At 51.6% G+C, this 20,316-nt stretch overlaps 1 protein-coding gene across 44 annotated transcripts in view; it reads left to right on the forward strand.

The window, feature by feature from the left end:
- The window catches only part of CELF4 (CUGBP Elav-like family member 4), a 295,231-nt gene that overhangs the window by 72,929 nt on the left and 201,986 nt on the right, over window positions 1–20,316 (forward strand). For all 44 annotated transcript variants that reach the window (XM_029921688.1, XM_029921677.1, XM_029921678.1 and 41 more), the window contains exon 2: window positions 1,824–1,906. In XM_029921688.1, coding sequence (XP_029777548.1) covers window positions 1,824–1,906 — 83 coding nt within the window. The remainder of the gene's footprint in view (window positions 1–1,823; window positions 1,907–20,316) is intronic.

Here is a 20,316-nt window from a genome sequence, read left to right on the forward strand (position 1 = left end):
CAGCCTGGAGCAAGAGTTGGAGGTGGGGAAGGTACAGAGCCCACAGGTTGCTGAGAGTTTCTCCCTCCCAGGTTTCTTTTCTCTCCCTGCTTCCTCCCTCCTATCTTTATGTCCCCTTTGCATGTACATTCCCTTCCATCTCCTCTCTGAAACCTGGGAGGGGAGGGGAGGCAGAACCAATTACTACACTGGAAGAGGTGGAAGGAGTGCTCACTGGGTGATGGAGGAGAAAGGAACTGTGGAGGATGCTGGGAGCACTCTGTGTCAGGGCACCAGGAAGCCAGAGGAAGCCTGGTAACAAAGGTTGGCATAGGTACCACCAGCCTGCAGGCCTCATAGGAAGAGGGCCCAGGCCATGGGGCCTGGCACAAGGTGGGCACTTGGGAAGTAGTTAACAAACGGCCATGAGAATGACCAAAGGGTCAGCTGTGGGTGGTGGGGAAGTGAGGTTGGCTTGAGATGGACTAGACAAGTCAAGAAGGGCTGCTTGGAGTCAGGAGAACCTGATCAGATTCTTGGAAGATGGATGGGATTGGAAGATGTGAAAATGGGGAGAGAAGAGCATGAGAACAAAGGAAGTGGGGGAAGACAATGGAGGGAAAGAAGACAAACAAGGGAGGTAGCCGGCCTGCAGGGGGCCTTCTCTGGGGCATGAGTAGCTTTAGAAAATCTGAGGTGACAGTGCCCCAGGAGACTCAAGCCTTCTGTTGGCCACAGTTGACTTTTTGACTTCCCCCATGGCCCGGGTCTTGTAGGCCTCCAATGCCATACTCAGTCACATGTGCAGGCCGAGGAAGATGCCCTCGACACTGGGCAGTTTGAGGGGACTGCAAGAAAAAACTCTGCCATTCTCAAGTATGCTCTTTGCTTTGTCACCATGCCTGAAGGACTGGCATTAAAAAGTCACCCCTTGAGTTAGGTTGGTGTTCTGTAAAATTCAGATTCCCTGGTGAGGCACCGTCAGAGGCAGGGGGGAAACTACACTGGAATGACCTTGGAGACCACTGGGTCAACCCTCTCCGTTCACACAGGAGGAGACTGAGGCCACACAGGAAACAGGATTCGCCAGGATCAGCTAGAGAATTAGAAGCACAGCAAAAGCAGGCCTCGGGTCCAGTGTGGTGCGTTGGCGGACTGGACATGCCCAAGAAGCCCTCTGACTGGAAGGATTGTGAAGATATCACTGCACATGTGGCAGCAGGGGACACATGGATAGCCCCATTCATTTTATTAGCACAGCCAGGCTGGGGGTCCTCCCTACAGATGGAGACTATCCCGCAGACCAGGAGGGTCCCTCCATCATCCCTGATGGAGCAGCGGGCAGCACTCCTAAGAGGCCAGAATGAGTTCATGGTCAAAGGCGACTAGAGGTGCTGGGGGTGAGGGCTGGAAGCTGCCCCTTTTGGGAGATACTGGGGCTGGCTGGAACTGAAACAGACAGAACAGCACCCTGGGGAGGAAAGGAGGAAAGGGGGAGGGAGAAGGCCGAGCCAGCGCCAGAGGCGTCAGGGCACAGGGACGAAAAGGGACCCACGGGGAGAGGGGGCGTGGTGGTGGTGGTGGTGGTTGGAGGGGGAAAGATGCAGGGTGGGGAGACTTGGGCGAGAGAGCAAAACAAAAAAGCAACGCGAGGGACAAAACGCCGACAGGAAAACGGAGAGGCAAGAAAGCTCGAGTAGAGTGCACCGGAGAGAGAGAAAGAGAGAGAGAGGTGGGGAGAGAGACCCAGAGCGGGGAGGGGCCCAGACTGGAGGGCGGGCGAGAGGGCGCGTTGGCGGCCCGGGGGCGCCCCACTGACCCTTCTCGGCGCTTGCTTCCCCCAGGCTGCGCTTTCCTCACCTACTGCGAGCGTGAGTCAGCTCTGAAGGCCCAGAGCGCGCTGCACGAGCAGAAGACCCTGCCCGGGGTAAGTGGCGCCCGCCGAGGCGCGAGCGACGGACGCGCCGACAGGGGGCGACTTCGGGAGGCCGGGCTGCGACGCGGCCGGCGGGGGGATCTCGGGCCAGGGCGCGCGCCTGCCTTTGCTCGGGAGCTCGCGCCACCCGCCCCCCCCCTCCTCGCGCCCCGCGCCCCTAGAAACCCGGAGGCGCCGAGTCAGGGAGAGGGCTCGTGGGCGCCGGGCTCGGAGCTTGCCCCGGGTCCTCCGCACTCCGCCGTCCAGGCCGGAAGGAATCCCGGGCGGGGGGCGACCTCCGCCACCGCCAACGAGCTGGGGCTTGGCTCCTCCCCTGGCCCTCCGGGCGCTTCGGTTCGGATCCCTGATCCGCTCACAGCACACGCGGGCAGCCGGGGCGGAGACGCGGGGTGCCTTGGGCCCCCGGAGCCCGGAGCTGCCTCCGCCGGCCCCCTTGGGTCCCTGGTGGCCCGGCCGCCCGAGCATCCGCCGGTCGACGTCGGACTCAGGCAGTTCCTGGGGCGAAGGTGGGGGCGGGGGCCGGGGCGGGAGGGGGAGCCTCGTCGCCCTAGCTCGGCGCCGCAAGTGAGATCACCGCGGTTTATTTAAGGAGCCAGCCCTCATCTTTGATAAACTATCGCGCCTCAGCCCTGGTTTATAGCTTCTGTGCGGGGGAGAAGAGAATTATTTATGGCCCCCCTAACTGGGTGTGATATCAGCCATGGCTATTATCGAGTCTAGTTCATCACCATAAAATAAGAAGTGTTCCTCGGGTCAAGGGTCTGCGCGGTCTCTCCTGTGGGTTCAGAGAGTTGCGGGGGGGGGGGGCGTAGATATACGGCTCACCGAGTATCTGAAGATAAATGGAAAGATGTGAAGGTTTGTGGGCATAATTTAAAGAATTTACAAATATATCGTGTTTAAGCTTATACAATGGACACTGTATTCTGTATGTATGCTCACCAGTGTTTACATATGCATGTTTACATTCTTACCAAGCAAACCTGTATGTAAACACACGTTTCCATTTCTGCCCCACAGCGGGAAAGGTTAACCAGGTAGACTGAAAATGCAACCCTGGGTCGGGGAAGCCTTCCCTTGCATCAAAGATCCTTCTTTACCCATTTAGGGGAGGGGAGGGCCTTCCTTCCATTAAGACAGCCTTTGTATTGTATTTTGGTACTTGTGATTGCAAAGCACGGGGCTGAGTCATCTTAATAACATACCCGCGGATGCAAATGTATGGAAATCATGCACCGCACAGGTTTTTCGTGGAGCCCAGCTCTGGCACGGTGGCCATTCCCCAGTTGGTTTTTTAGTGGCGCCGCTACATGCACATATATTATAGTAATTACTTTCTGGGTGCCCTCTGTAAGATGGCAGAAATACGCTCCACATCGCCCCATGTTATGTGTGAAGCATAAAGCCATATTGTAAGATAATCAAAGGCTTCTGAGAAAGGTCTGTGCTGATTAATAAAGTGTTTATGGTACTTTGTTTTGGGGGAGACTGTGATAGATATTTTAGAGCCACTCAAATGGAATAGAAAACACCACATTGTTTTGGGAGGCCCTTTATCAGCTTGAAAGAGATTGCCGGGGAGTTTTGTGATAGCTAAAAGCTGGAAATTAGATGGGGAAACAGAAAGAGAAGGTGGGAGGGAGAGGCTCAGGATTTTGAAGGGGGAGAGACGGGGACTGGGAGAATTTCAGAAGCAAGTGTGGATTGTTCAGATTCTAACATTAACTTGTGGTTGTTTATTTTACATATAATAGAATAGCTAAATGATGGAGTGTATTAGTTCTTTAATAATTTATAGAAATACTTTGATGTTGCAGTAATTACATTAAAGGTCACATATCAAAGGTAATTTGGTTGAGCAGCTGTGATGGTTTCTCAGAAGCAATCAATACCACTGTCCGTGGTGCTGATTTCACCAAGGGGCCTGCCAGATTAAAGCAGGCTTATTACCAGGCAGAAAGGCCCAGGGGAAATCAGAAGCACATTGGAGCGACGCGCCAACCCCCCTTACACTGATAATTAACACTGTTCCCCATAATCTGTGCTAATCCTTCATACTGGGAGATCCAGTGGCATTTTTCTGAAATCACAAAGACAAGTTGGTAAAGTTTGGGAGAAAGGACAAAAAGAAACATGAATGTATGTTGGGAGATGGGAGGGGTGAGGAGAAGCCAACGGTGGAGCTAAAACCTAGCCTACAATCCCCTTGCAGTGCCTGGAAAGCCTGTCCTTTCTTCAAAGGCTTCACACACAGTCTCAAAGACCTCATCATAATTCTCAGGAAAGGCACAGCCTACAGGGGGAGGGACAGAGAGAAAAGACAAGATTGAAGCTCAAACTTCTCAGGGCACACTGTCCCCACACACACTCATGTGGAAGAAAACAAAAAACAAAATGACCACATAAAATTATGCTTTAAAGTGGATTCCACAAAGCAGAACTGGTGTTATTAACTGTTGGTCAATTCTCTCCTTTGAGATTGGAGAAAGCTTGACACTAGCAAATACAGGGACAGGACCAAGGAAAATGCTTTCACCCACCTAAATAATGGGTGTTCCCACCAAATGAGTCTGTGCCCATGGCCACCTGTTAGGTTGGGGGGCCGCAGAGAGAGGCCTCTTCTTGCTTGATGTGACCACTAGGTGCCCCAGTGAGTGCACTGTATGTTTGATTAAGGAGAAAGCAATTGAAAAAAGAACCTAGAAAACTGGTAACCTCCGCAATTTGGGCACTTTTCCAGACTTCAAAATCCATTAAAATCAATCCATTAAAACCAGCTCTCCAGTTTCTCACTGAAAGGAAAAAGAGGGGAGAAAATAGTGCAGACAACCCATTCTGTTTCCCAGCAAGTTACAGAGCTAACCAGTTGGCAGCAAGGAAAACAATCCCATTGTTGTGCACACATGCACACCACCATCACCAGAAACAACAACAAAACAATAGAGACAGAGCTAAAGATGTCTTTACTTGGGGACTGAGAAGGGGAGCTGGTATTTCTCTTGGAGTAAGTGGAATCTCAGAAACCATTCCACAATGGCTGTTCTTAGAAGTCAGAGGTCAGATTCCCATGTACCAGCCTAACCAAAGCCCCTGGAATGGCTTATAGAGTTACCCCTTGATTGGTGTCACAAATGGATTATTTTTTTTTTAGTTTAGTCTGACTCTGTTAGAATGTCATCAGGGTCCTTTTGAGCAGTATCATCTCTAGCCAGAATCCAGGCAGAGTGATCCCACTTTTCTAAACTCTCCATTTCTATCTCTTCTTCACACTCTGTTTTTCTTTTTAGAGAGAGGAGAGGGTCAGAGCAGGCTCTATGTTCCCATATGGGACTCCATCCCACCACCCTGGGATCATGACCTGAGCCATATTTCAAGTGTGAGGTGTTCAATGGACTGAGTCACCCAGGTGCCCATCTTCTTCACACTCTTGATCTCTCATTCCTGGCTTTCTGCCCCTCTCCAGCCCACTCTCTTCCATATCCAATGTTTGTTCCACTATTTGTTGGGTATAGTCAACATGGGGCAGTTTCTCAATCCATCAACAAGTATTTCCCGAGTGTGTGCCGGGCACTGCTCTAGGCATCCTGGCAGATACAGTGATCAGAAAAACTCATCCCTACCCCTCTTGGAGTTGTCCATCAAGTTAAAGACAGAAGCCACACACATGCACAAAAATATCATCAACAATACAAGACAGCAGGTTATTATAAAATGGGTAGTGTTGACAATTACTCAATAATAACAATTAATATTTATTAACCACTTATTATCTGATATTTCATTATCATGAAACAAGCATGTTATATCCATTGTGTCATTTTATCTTCACAACTACTCTATGATGAAGATATCAGGATTATCCCCTACACATGCAGAGGCCCAGGCTTAAATTAAGCAATTTGTCCAAGTCACACAGTTAACAAATGGCCAAGCCAGGACCGGCACCAGGTCTGCTAACCAAATCCAGGATACTTATCTCTTTTTCAGTGCTACCAGTTGATTTAAGGGGACCCAGATGACCGTGGGGTATAGAAGTTGCTCGAGGGTTTTGTTCAGGATATGGGCAGGTTGGGAATAGAGAGTTGGGAGGGAGATAGCTATGTCAGATGAGAGCACTGGTCTGAGAACAGCTTGGAACGAGGCATGCATGATAGGTCAGGAGCTGTGAGCTGGGCTGGAGAGGTCCACTCTGAGAGCTCCCTGGGGCCTGAGTGTGCATAGGAGGCCTCTTGGAAGAATTCTGTTCCTTAAAATAGGCCCCTGCTGCTTAGTCCCGGTCCCCCCAGCCCCCACATTTCAGACTTCGCAGGCAATTGTCTTCAAGGAAGACCCATCTGTTTTCAAAGTTAGAAATATAGAGCCTCTGGGGAGGGACTCCAATTAGGAAAGCCAGGAGATATGGCCAGTAGTGACCAGCACTTTGCTCCTCTGACAGCAGAAAGGGCTCCTCACCAGGACTGCTGAGGGGGAAGAACTGGGTTCAGTTAGCAGGAGGCTAACTCCCAGAAGAGTGAGCAAGCAGGGAAGAGGGGAGGAGAAGGAGCTGGCAGGGGGAGAATGAGGGCGGGGAGAGTGGGCACTGTATCTGCTTGGTAAACATTAAAGTTCCAATTCACTAGTTAAAGATTGGCTTTTGTGCCCTCACTCCAGCAACCTGAGAATACAGAGCAAACCAACACACTCCTCTCTGTCTGTCTCCCACCCTCAGCCCTGGATTCAGCCCAGTAGACATGCAACATCACTGCCATCACACCTCCAGACTCAGGTCTCTACAATTCAGGACCTGTCATTTCCATGGAAATTCAGTGTGACCTTCCTGGAGTGGACCAGGAAAGATTTAAAATGGAAAATTAAAAAACAAAACAGGGACACCTGGTTAGCTCAGTTAGTAGAGCACACAATTCTTTTTTTTTTTAATTTTAGTTTTATTTATTTTGAGAGAGATAGAGAGCAGGTGGGGGAGAGGCAGAGAGAGAAAGACAGAATCCCAAGCAGGCTCCGAGCTGTCGGAGCAGAGCCCAATGCAGGGCTTGAATTCACAAATCCTGAAATCATAACCTGAGCCAAAATCAAGAGTCATATGCTTAACTCACTGAGCCACTCAGGAGCCTGCACACACCTCTTAACTTCAGGGTCATGAGTTCAAGCCCCACATTGGGCATGGAGCCTACTTAAAAAACAAAACAGAAACAAGCAACCTTCTTTGGATTTCTGGCCCCACTGGCTCAGGATACCTCCTCTGTCTTTGTCCGTCTTTCCCACTTTCATTTGCTCAAGTCCCATCTTGTCTTCCATTCTTTCTCTTTCTTTCTTTTCTTTCTATGCCTGGTTCCTTCTCTGTTCTCTCCCTTCTGTTTTCTCTTTCTCTTTTCCTGTTCCATTCTCCACCCTTTCTTCATCTGCCCTTCCCACTTGCCTCTCCTGGCTCTCTCCTCTCCTCCTCCCTTCTTCTCCCTCTGTCCACCCCACCTCCACCCTGACGCCCTCAGATACTCTAGTGAGACCTCCATCAGCTTTCTCAGGGCTTCGCTGATGAGGCCCATCTCCCTCCTGACAGCCCTGCTATGGAAGGATCCATCCAATTTTATGTACAACTGTAAAGATGAATGATAAGTAGAAAGGATGCAGGCAAGAACAAGATGAATAAATTATAAAGGGCAAATGATGACAAGACAGGGGTCCCCAGAGACAGTGATATGATAACAGAAACTAAAGACGAATTTATGATGGATGTAGTTAGCATGTACGCAGGCTGTTAATTCTTCAGAGTAGTTTTACAACTTCTGGTGATTGGCGCAATCAAAGCGTTTCATTTTAGAGATATGATGTATTTCCACTTGTCTGTCCTCTGGGCACAGTGTTGGCGTTTGTCTCTATATGGTGAGCCTGGGTCCCGTCAGCATGTGCGTCTTCTTCCCCAGCTCCTGCCACCTTTGTGCATCTCTGCTTCGAGGGGTGGGTCATAACCCAGATCCCTGCACACCTCCAGCTTCCTGGTCCTGCTGTCTTTCTTCTTACTGAGTATATAAGTTAGGGGGCTGCTGTAACAAAATGCTGTAAACTGGGGAGCTTAAATAACAGCAATTACAGTTCTGGAGGCTAGAAGTCCAAGATCAAGGTGTTGGCAAGGTTGATTCCTACCAAGGGCTGTGAGGGAGAATGTGTTCCAGGTCTCATGTCTCATTTCTGGGAGCCTCAGATGTTCCCTGGCTTATAGAAAGCATTCTTCTATGGTGTCACATCATCTTCTTTGTAGGCGTGTCTGTGTCCAAATTTCTCCTTTGATAAGGACACCAGTCATATGACCTCATCTTAACTTGATTATTTCTGCAAAGACCCTGTATCAAATAAGGTCACATTCATGGGTATCAGGTGGGGGTTAGGACTTGGCATCTTTTGGAGAGAACACAGTTCAACCCATGCTGAGAAATAGGCAACTCTTTGGCTCTTCCATGACAGGGAGGAAAAGTCTTCAAAAGCGTTTGGGTTATGGTGGGGGCGGTTCCCACCAGACCTTGCTCTGCATCTCGCCCTGGTGTCAATTGTTTTCATTGCCTCTTGGGGAAATGAATCACATATCTTCCTTCTTTCCCCACATTTCTTAAAAAGGACTATTCATCTGTCCTTTTAGGGCATTGGTTCCAAACTTGAGAGCAATTTGCCCCTTGGGGGACATTTGACATTGTCTGGAGACTCTACTGGCATCTAGCAGGTAGGAGCCAGGAAGTTGCTAAAAATCCTACACTATAAAGTACAGGACAGCCCTACCAGAAAGAATTATCTGGCCCTAAATGTCAACATTGCCAAGGGACCCTAGGCGCTGTGTTAGGGGCAGGGGTGAGTGAAAAACACACAATTAGGCCTTGAGACAGAGCCTTCCTCTCTCTTATTTACTGGCTTTCCTTGGGGGACAAACCTCAGGGTCATTAGAGTGTTAGAGGTGGGAGGGTCTGTCAAGGGGCACACTCCCTAATGGCAAAAAGCATAGAGGGAGTAATGGGCAGCAGAAGAGGGCAAGGCTCACCTCCAGGCGTTAAAGACCTTTTCTGGTTAGCGGTTCACATACACCCATGTATCTGCAAGTTGCATTTGGCTCAACAGCTGTCTCACCAGCAATCTGTGGTCATGGAATCTGTGATCTGAGTGAAAGGAGTTACAAGTTTGCTTGTGACAGAGCTGGGGCCAGAACCCAGACCTCCGCAGCCCACCCACGTGTGTGGTTTCTCCAGCTCCTCCCTTTGCAGAATCCCCATCCTGCCAGGAAACAGATCTGGCCGCCTCTCAGATGGTACCACAGAAGAGGGCTGGGGCTGAGAATACATTATGCAGCAGGGAACACCAGCGTTCCCACAGGGAAGTCAGAAATGCCTTAAATCCAGAGACCAAGCACCAGATAAGGATGGGGGCAACTGTGGCACCCTCTGATCTTGCCTCCTGTCTTCCACACCAGGCCTTGGCCCAGCCTACCTCCCTTACCTCTATCCAGAGACTTCATTCTCCTTCCCACAGAGAAATCTCAGAGTCTTCCTGCTGCCTGGGCCTTTGCCTCTCCTAGACTGGCCACTCTCCTCTTCTCTGTCCCAGCCCACACTGGCCTAGGTGGGAAGGTGTCCCCGTCTTTCAAGCAAGTGACTCTTAACTCCCATAGGGAGTCATTCCCAAACGGTGGGCTGCCTTGTCCCAGCAAAGATGGGCAATGCTGGGTGATGATGGCAGGAAACAGTGTGGTTCCTTATTCTTCAATTATTCATGAAAATACTTCCTGTAAAGAGAAAAGGGCTCAAGTTCAGGGGGATGTGGTCTCTCAAGGTCCCAGTTTATTGTGGTTCCGCGTTTTAATCAAAGGCCTTTATGGTGTTCTTAATTAGACCACCAGGGGGCACTAGGCAAGTGGCTTCCTCCCCTGGTGGCTGAGTGGGCACAAAGCAAGTGGGCCTGGTGTGCCCAATGCTGTGTTCAGCACAGAAGAGGCAAAATGATGCCAAAAGCACCGACCGCCTGTAGTGAGGACACCAACCAGCTGGATGGCTTGGGACAAGCCACCTGACCTTTCTGGACCTCTTTCTTAATGCTATAATGAAAATCTAATGTGTAAACCCTTCATATGCTGCGGATTGCTACAAATAATCCAAGGATTATTGTGAATGACAAAACAATGAAGTGAGTGTGAATGACCTCAGGGTCAATACGTTGCTACAGTAAAATCTGGTGACTCCTAACTCATACATGAAATAATCACAGGGCAATAAAAATATAAAATGGTCAGATGTGCAATTTGGACCATACTTCCTGTTACATTTCAGAAAGTCAAGATGACTGTGACCTGGAATGACCAGAAAGGGCTCCATGGAGGAGAGATAGCATCCAGGTGTGTGTGAGGGAGGGGAGATTGGAAAGGTCATAAGGAGGGAAGAGACTCTGGGGAGCCAGGAGTATGAATTTTCCTTCCGAGTTAGCGATGCGAATGGGGAGAATGTGGCTGGGGAATGGAGCAGACCTTTCTCACGTGTGCTGTTCTTCCAAACCTCCAGCCTGTATAGCCTGCAGGCCCGTCAGCTCCAGGGAGATGAGTCACCCTGACATCCTGCTCACATCCGGGCATGGCTTCAGGCCCCAGCAATGCCCAGTTTCCCTCCTCCCTGGAAAAGCCTGCCTGCCACTCTCACCGACCACAGTCCTCCCACGGGCTTCAAGACAGAGCATTAAGCCCCTGACTTCCTCTAGCAAGCTCTCCCAGGCTGCTGCAAGCCACGTTGGTCTCCTCTGGTCTGAGCAGAGTCACCAGCACTGGGGTCTAAACCCTGACTGAAGTGTCTGTCTGCGATGAGTGCATCAGCATTATCGGTGTGCTTGTTAGAAATGCAGTGTTTGGGGCGCCTGCGTGGCTCAGCTGATTGAGCGTCTGAGCCTTGTGGGTTCAAGCCCCTGTATCAGGCTCTCTGCTGTCACTACAGGATCACTTTGGATCTTCTGTCCTCTCTCTGCACCCATCCCCTGCTCATACTCTCTCTCTCTCTCTCTCTCTCTCTCTCTCTCTCTCTCAAAAATCAAACAAACAAAAAAAGAAATGCAGCCTTGGGCCCCACCCCAGGCAGAGTCACATCCCACAGACTGCACCCCACTGCATTTTAACAAGATCTCCAGAAGATTCATGTGCACAAAAATATTGATGGCCACCGGCCTAACTTTAGGCTCTGAAAGATAATGCCTTATTTTGAGTACTCCCAGAAGCAGAGTCTAGACAAGCATTTGAATGTAGTGGTTTCTGTAGATGGTGACCCCAGGAAACATGAATAGAAAGTGAGGAAGTATGACAGGAGGAAGAGAAATCAATAAAAGGGGTGTTATCAGGCAGACCAGCTTCCACTCTGAGTGGCACTTAGTTCCCCTGGGGACTCTAGCCGCAGTGGGAATCACTCCCCGGGGCCATCCACCCGTGGGGCAAAGGAACAGGGGTGTTTATACACCACCACCCCCAGTCTTTGGTTGAGAATATGGGCAGGGATCATTAATCCGCCAGCTCTCCTGGCTTGCCACATGGGTGGGCAAAGCGGGCTCCATGGTCCAAGCAAGCCCTCAAACACCAGGCACGGGTGCTGGCAGGGGGAAGGTCGGCTGTCAGTGCAGGGAGGAGAACGAGGGGCTGTGGGCAGGACCCTGCCTGCATTTGCTCCTGACTCCGTACTCTGGAATTGGAGAGCAGATACCAGAAGCCTGCCTCTCCAGCCTTGATGACAACGACCACTCATTGAGTGCTCACTATGTGCCAGACACATCACACGTATTATCTCGCTTATTTGTCCAGGCAGCGTTGCACAGATGCTCTCACCTAAACACTGTCTTCCAGAAGAGGACACTGAGGCAAAGGGGCTTACCTGGGATCATGTGGCCAAAGGAGAGGTCTGGCTACAAGGCCCATGCTCCTCCCACTGAACCCTGTGGCACCAGGTGTAGGTCAGAGCTTCGCAAGGGCAGGAATAGTGTTGTCGTCCTCTGTCCCTATTACCTAGGACCAAGATCAGGCTGTCCCTACAGAAGGTTCTGGCATCAGTGCTAGAGCCCCAGGGGGCCACCGGAGGTGGGGCAGTGGCCCTATAGGTGTCACCACATCTTAGCTCTGCCTTTAGATTGCAAAGCGTTGCCTTTACATGGAAAGCAGTACCAGATTCCAACTTCAGCTCTGCCTCGATCCTTATGTTGTGCCTTAAGAAACCACTAAACCTCTCTGAACCTCAGTTGCAGTGACTACCCTATCAGTTAGATCTGCATTTGGATGCAATGGCTTCAACAAATGGAACTTCGGATTTTTTGCATATCACAACATCTGGAGTTTGACAGCATAACAAATCAGAGGCTCTTCCCTCATGGTTATAAAATGGGTGCCCAGCTCCATGCATCACATCCATAGTCAAGCAGAATAAGTCCAGCTGTGTCTGTCCTTGTATCAAAGATGTAGGTTTCCCAGAGGCCCCTCCCTCAGTAGACTTCTGTGTATGTCTCATGGACCAGAACTATGTCATGTGATCACCTTCGCTGCAAGCCAGGCTAGGAAAGGGGATTTCATATCTGTCATGAAATAAAAAACAAACCCTGTACTTTGGTTCATGAAGTAGAATGGGAAAAGGGGAGGGTAGTGCGCAGGAGCCAGTAGAGTCTGCCCCACCACCCTCACCGAGATGGGTGGGGCTTACAGAAGAGGAAGCGGGGCCAAAGCAGCAGCCCCACACCACACATACGCAGGGTTTGCTGACGTGAGGAGGCTGAGTCAGAAAGAGGAGTTTCGCAGTGCGTTCCAGAGATGTTTCTTCAACATGGACTGCTAACTCAGCACGTTTATTCAACTACTGACATGGTTTCTAATTCCATGGGCTTCATAGTGGAGGACGACGATTTCAGCCCCTTATTTTTATCATCTGTATCTCCCTTGAACTTTTATCCTTCTGTGCCTCTGTATGTGGCTTAAATACTAAGGAATCAAAGGCCACCGTGCCTACAGACAGCTGTCCCCACATCATAGGCATTCTGTAGCCGTTTCCCCACCCTCACTCCTTTGTCCACTGCAGCAGTGGGTCCATGCCGGTCTGAAAGTGGTCCAGCCAGTTTTCAGGGCCAGCAACAATGGGGACAACTTTATTTTTCAGAATCCAAAGCACGGCACTTCTGGCCTCTTGTAATGGAGTATGGAGTGAGGCCGTGTGCCCAGTGCAAAGCCTGCCTGACAAATGAGAATTTAGCCTTGTGATTCGCTTCAGCCCCCCTGCACTGAGCTGGGAAGGAAAAGGTCAGCGATGGCCCCAGAGATGGTCTGTGCTCCCCTGTGGCCTCTGCCAGCAGCTTGAGGAAGGCCCCCAAACCCCTCTTATCCCCCAGTGGCAGGGGCTGTTCCAAAAACTAGTGAGCCTCTGGCCACAGAAGTGTTCAAGCCTGCTTGAATTGTGTGGGATTGGAGAAGGGCAATGCAGGCAGTTCCTATTTTGGACCGAATCACTCTTAGGTGACCCAAGATCCCATGATTTTATCCCTGTTTTACTTGTTTCTCCATCACACAAGGTCCCACAGCTCCAATCCAAGTCTGAAGCCCTGACCAAACCCCACTGTCCTGCCTGCATTCCCTAGCCTCGATTCAGGAGGTCGCCCTCATCTCTCCACTCTCTGAAGATCCTCAGGATTTAGAGCCCACCATGCCACTGGGCAGGCTCGGGCCCCAATTTCAGCCAGCCCAGCTCTCCCACTCTGAGCTGTGTGAACCTGGGCAAATCGTTTCACTTCCCTGGGCTTCACATCAACCCTGGGATATCAGGAGTGCCTTTATCCTGGGGCTGTTTCTGCCTAGCATGCAGTGATGCCTGCAAAACATGGAGCGCCCTGTACTCCTAGGAAGCATGTGACAGTCTCTCCACTGCTGCTGCTGCTGCTGAAGCCATTCTCTCTCCCCTCTGGAGGGGTGAGTCTCGCTGCTTGGCCCCTTCCGATCCATCCCCACCCCTGTCGCTGTCTGCCCAGGTCTGGTGGGCCACTGACCCATGGAGCATAGCAGGAAGGATACAAGCTGCACAGCCTAGCCCAAGGCAGCCACATGGGGAGCCCAACAATGAATAGAAGCCGAGTGTGGGAGTGGCCGAAACCTCCCTGGGGGCTGCTGGTCCTCTCCCTGCCAAGGCCTGCGTGTGCTTGAACTGAAGGATTCAGGATTACTACGTCATGCCCTCGTGAGAGGTGTGAGCTAAGTTTGTCCTATCGGTTCACACAGTCCACACATGAGACCTACATACCTCCCTCACTACTCCCCATTCACGGAGCCACACGCCATAAAAGGGCAGTACCCCCAGAAGCTGGGAGAGGGAAGCCCAGAAGATTTAAAGCCCTAAACAGTAAGAGCAGAAGCAGACTCGTGTCCTGGCACCCACGTGGCTCCACATGGTCCAGGAGGCCCTTCCAGGCAGGGCGACCCAGGGATCTGAGATGAATATGCATTTGGCCTCTCCCAGCAGCCCTGACAGCTGGCATCCGACAGCTGGGACTGCTCAGGGCCTGAGAGAAGGTTTTTAATTCAATCTGTAAGTGTTTCCTGAGCACCCACCAGGAGCACAGCCCTGTGCGAGGTGCGGCATGGCAGGTGGAAGGGAGGAGAGGCCGAGGACCCTGCTGCCCCTCGGGGCTTTCCCTCCTGCAGAGGAGAAAAGATGTACATGCCAAGCAATTAGAGGACAATGGATCGTGACTTTGGTCTGAAACATAGAGCTCTGAGTAGTCTGGGAGCCTTGCGAGGTGGTGTTTACTGAGGGCCTTCCGTGAGCCCACGCTGGCCACAGGGGCACCGCCTTGGGAGCGTGGGCAGGACTGGGACCCCCAGAGGTGGGCTGGAGACAGCATTTCCTTGAGGCGAGAGCAAGCACAAAGGAGGAAGGGAGGGGATGAGGCTGTGTGCTGGAGCTCAGAGTGCTCAGAAAGAGAGGGTGCCAAAAATCGGAGGAGGCTTGGGGCCCAAGTGAGAAAGGCCTGGGGAGTGTCCCAGTGAGCAACTTGGTCTCTTTTCTTTGGGAACTGGGAGTCATGAAAGCTTCCTGGGTAGAAGAGTGATGGCCTCACCATGATGGGCAGGGGGGTCTGGGGGCGGGGAATGGATGGTGCCTGCCCAGTGAGAGGCCAGAAGTGGGAGAGGGCATCAGGAATGGAGGCTGGCAGAGTGGAGAGCCTTTCAGAGTCTCCCTTTGCGGAGCAGCCTCAGTGGGCAGAGCCAACACACCTGGGCACTAGAGACTACTCGCGTGCTGGGAAGATCTGCTGGAGGAAGGCTTAGGGGAAACTTGGCTCCCTCTAGGATGCTGAAGCTGGTGAGGGGAAGTTGGCATTCTTCCCCCACCCCCATCACTGCTTGGAGGACGGTTTCCACCTGGAGGAGATTTCTGGAGGGGCTCCTACACCCCCTAACTGCACCTCGATGTTTCTGAGATATTCAGATTTGTAACAAACGCAAAGAATGAGGTTCAACAACCCCCCCTTTCCCACATGGACACACGCACAGGCGCATGCACTCACGCACGCATGCAGACACGCACGCAGGAGTGAAGGCAGGGAGCAGCCTGGGAATGCGTATGTTGCAAATGCTTGCAGAGCGATTCCAGTGCTCCTCCGGCTCCTGGAAGCCTGGGCACATCCACTGTCTGTCGAGCACCGTCGGGAAAGCTTGACTCGGGCTAGCAGAGTTCCATCCATGAACGGGACTCTTCTTTGCCATTACATTTTCCTCCCGAGGGCCCAAGAACCTCAGAATTTAGAGTGCTGCCCTAGTATCACCTGCCCCATGCCCCCATTCTGCAAGGGAGACACAAAAGCTCAAAGAGGGCGTAGAACCTGTGAAGGCTCGTGGACATTAGGCACACTGCTGGGATGCCACATTCGGGTCCTTTTTCACTTGCAACACAGCCTTTGTCTCAAAGAGGCCCCATGCCTGAGACATCTGGTAGACGCATCTTACTTTGGAAGAGCTGGGGAGGACACCCACTTCCATTAGCATCCACATTATGGGGGGTGCTCAGTGCAGTTTTCTTACCTTTGAGTAGACAATCTAACGGTGCTTCCCAGTGAAGGTCCTGCCGAGCCTGCTTTAATGAACAGATACAAAGTATGTGTAATTAACATAGGGATGGTGTGACAGTGAGTACCAGTAAGCCCCTTGCTTACTGGTCGTTCTCTTAGGTGGATGATATTCGTGCACACTATGTTGTCTACACTATTTATTTGCTGACCAAAATTTTTTATTCCATAGACTTTGCAGAGACTGACTTCTGTCTGCTAAAGTCTAAGTCACTTTCTTATCTGACTTGATACGTTCAAAATTTTCAATGACTGCAACCAACTCTTTATGGAGAGACCATGTCACAGATGGAGGGAACTTGCAGAGGGTTCACAGCACCTCCAGAATGCCTCCCCTGATGGAGTGGCCCCACATGCTCTAACACACCCCCTGGGTTTCATCGGGGATTGTGCTGCATTACGAGGTTGACAGAGGAGGGCAGGTCCCATTGACACCCCTCGTGCCTCTCAGATGTCCGTCATGGAGCGTTGTGTTGTTTGGTGTGCTTCAGCTAACACCCTGCCTGAAGGTTCCTCCAACACTTCCAACCTATCAGATCACGCGGGGCCAGAGCCCCATCTGTCACCCATTGGTTGATGGAGGCAGACTGACTCTCTGGCCACCGGTGGAGCCCCCTCTCCTGCCCACGGGTTCTGGGAAGACAGTCTGTGCTGTCTTCCTCTATTCTTATTAAATGATTTATCTGGGGGAACTTAATATTTTCTTTTAGGATAAACTGAGCTAATACGATGTGCTTGTTTTAATTTGTGGGGTTAACTGATCTAATTATCTGTGGCGTTCAGTTAAATCCGTGTGCCTGGGCCGGCTGCAGGTGTGGGCTTTGAATCCTGCCAACAGGAAATCTCTCAAAACGAGCCGATCTGAAGCAGCGGGTCTGCTGGTATGAGGGATTTTCTAATAATGCATGAATTTATTAGCAGCTAAAGATAAATAGAGGATGTATTTACATTAAACAAATCCACAAGGAACTGTTTGCGGCTTCCCTCCCCCCTTCCAAAGAATGCACTCCCCCAACTCATGTTACTGTCTGTGCCGTCCAGGTTGAGTCCAGAGCAGCCCGGAGGGGCCGCCTGAGACTGAAAGTGGATACCCCTGTCCTACAACACTGGTGGGGAGTTGATCTAGCAGGCATTAAAGATCTGGAGTTTCAGTTAACTCCAGACAAAGGAGCCAGTAATGTCACCGAAATCCCTAAAAGCTGATGCAGCCTTAGGAGGTGAATCTGGAGAGTAGCAGGAGGAGAACCTTAGGAAGCAGGAAGAGGGGGCAAGGGGTAGCCCGCAGACACAGGATGTGTCATGAGGGGCTCCTGGCTTCCCAATCCCACCCTTTGCTGACCCACTAGAAGCTGTCCCATTCCCCATTCGGGGGCTCCAGAAACTTCTCAAGGCTGGGCCTGGGACACTAGCACTGTTGAAGGGGACTGGAATTCTAACTGCAGAAGTTCCACGTTGCTTGAAAACACCGCTAGCCTGTACTGTTTGAAAATATGGCTTTGGGATCAGGCCAAGCAGCCCCAGCCGCATTTGAAATGCATTTCCCATTACCTGAGGCCCAGATGCCCTGACAGCCCGAGTCACTCAGTACTGACCTGTTTTCAACTGGCATCAAGCTCTCCCTCTTCCACGTGAATGATCCTGAATGAAGTCACACCTCCAAAGGCACATGTAGAATAAGCACGCATGTGCAACACGTACGTGTGCACACAGATGCAGATGCATGCACACACTGAACATTCAGCCACATGCACACACCCCAGGGCTCAGGGCACATACATGTGCATGAAGCTATGTACACATACCAGATGAATGTGCACATGGCAACACACGTAGGAAAACATGCCTGTGCGTACACAGGCACCCACGCATGTGCCCATGCATGCACTGTGTGTGTGCACACACACTCTTCCTTGGGCTCTTTTGGCACTGAAAGAGAACATAGCTCTACGGGGACAGCTGAAGATAAACTCTTGATTTCTGATTTTCAGAGCAGTTTGGACAAGGTCCTCTGAAATGCATTAAAATGCTAATCACAGCATCTGTCTGAACTCTGGCAGCTGTGTGACTTGGGGGGAAATCGAAACAGAATGGATTCAGGAGCCTGGAACTCCTCCTTGATTCTCCTTGCTTCGCCTTCTCCCTCGCCTCCCCCCTCCCCTCCCTGGCCTGCCCACTACGGCCAGCCCTTCTGCCCCTGGCTCCAGCCTGGCCACAATGGCCAGGACTCTGCCAGAGCAGTGGCCCCAGAGCCGTGGTTCCCCAGTGCTACCAGATGGAGCTGCTGCCCTCCCAGCTCTGCCTGAAGTTGCCCCAGGGGGGTTCCCCCAACTGGCAAGATGGCCTCTCAGCAGCACCGGGGCCTGCTGCCTCTCTTGCCCCACTGGAGAGAGCAGAGAAAGTGCCAGCACTATCAAAGGTAGATGCTAAAACCGTGCTCTATTTAACTAAAATGAAGAGCGCTCTGAGGGTGGAATTTCAGGTAGGGTAGTGAGCGAGCCCAGAGAAGCTTTCTGACCACCCCTGATGAGACCATATGTAGACAAGGGAACGGGATGGGGTGATTCATGCATCCACACTCCTGGTGACTCTCTGCCACTGCCAAGTGACGTCCAAGCCCTCCTCCACCTTTCCCTGCCTTTCCCTGACTGTGAGCCCAGTCCAGCTCCTCTCTACTACTCTGCCTGACACTAGGATCAGGACCACCCTGTGCTCCTGAGCCCTCCCCTCCCTCGCAGCTTTACACTCTGTGCTTTGCTCTGTTGCTTACCTTTGCCTGGCCTCTTCCTGTATCCCATGCTCTTTGCCAGGCCAATCCTTGGTCAATGTTCCAAACTCAACCTAGACATCACCTTCTCCAGGAAGCCTTCCCTGATCTGGATGAGGCTGGATAAGAGGCTCCCTCCTGTATTCTGAGAAGTTCCTGTTCCTACCTCTGTTTTCAAAGTGTAAACATGGTCTCTTGTCTAGTTCCTCCCCTTGTACTCTTGGAGGGCAGGAGCTGGGACCCACTCATCCCCCTGGGTGGATTGGCACAAGGATTGACCTGCTAAATTCTCAATGGCGAGTGAGAACACTGGAATGTGTGAGGGGGTGGGTACCTGAATCCTTAGGACCAGAGCCACTTTGTGAAACCCCTCAACGGTGATCCTGGAAAGATTTTACCCTCACTGCTGGGATATGGAATGGGCTCTGGTCAGGCTTACACCCAGCTCCTTGTGCCCACACCCCTTTCCTCCCCACCCCACCCCCATGAAGATCAATGCTCCCAGCATACCATGGTTCCATTTTTCCTCTTAAGCATCAAACTGTCATTTCACTAAACACCATCTGGAGACTCCTGGCTTCAGCCCCTAGCTTCTTCCAAACTCTTATTAATGTGACGGGTGTTTATTCCTTCTTCCTCCTCTTCCACTTCCTCCAGAACATCTCAGCTCTGCAGCCTGCAGACATTCATCTTCTCTTTGGGGAGCTCAGCTCTGCTGGGGAGGGCGGCTGTCTCAGGCTTGGTTTTAAGCAGCTGACAGTGATAAAGAGCAGACAGAGAGCAAGAGCGAGCTGTGAGGGCCCCTCCTGGAGTCTACTCCCAGCCAGCCTGGGAAGTGGGGGTGGCAGAGAGATCGTCGGGGAAGGAACCTAGTGTAACTTGGTCCACAGTGGTTTCAACTCTGGCATACTGATCTTTCCAAAATTCCAGGGTTTTTGGAATGTCCTGGTGCTACCTGACAAAGCCCAGATTCCTACCTCAGCCCTTGACAATCCAAATCCTCCTGCCCTTCCCAACATCGCCCCTGGGTCCCATGTCTGCTGCCAGTGCACTGTGCACATCTTTCCTTCCACGCCTATGCCCATTTTGTGGCTCTCATCTGAATGCATCTCCCCCCCATTTTTTGCATGTCAGTCAAAGGAGGAGCTCACGCATTCCTCCTCCAAGCAGCCTTCCCTGTCTAATCCACCCATATCAACAACCTTCCATGGCCATTGCTGGAAGGGCCACCTCATCTCACCTAGGGATCTAACTAACCCACATTGTGCTCATGTATCATATCTCCCAAACAGACCCAAGACTAGCTGATGGTGCTCATGGCACCCAGCCCAGGACTGTGCACACAGGGCTACACAGTCAATCCCCGCTGTCTTAAAGCAAAGGGGATGAGCAGCAATGACCCCACTGAGAAGAGCACCAGTTCGTTGGGGGTGCCTGGTTGGCACTAGGGTACCTACAGCAGGAGCCCTCCCCCGGTGCCCTCGTGGAGGCCCGCCCATTCCGGTCCGTCACTGTGGCCCAGCCTGGCAGTCAGAGGCCA

This window comes from Suricata suricatta, chromosome 14 (assembly GCF_006229205.1).
Source record: "Suricata suricatta isolate VVHF042 chromosome 14, meerkat_22Aug2017_6uvM2_HiC, whole genome shotgun sequence".
Classification (NCBI taxonomy): Eukaryota; Metazoa; Chordata; class Mammalia; order Carnivora; family Herpestidae; genus Suricata; species Suricata suricatta.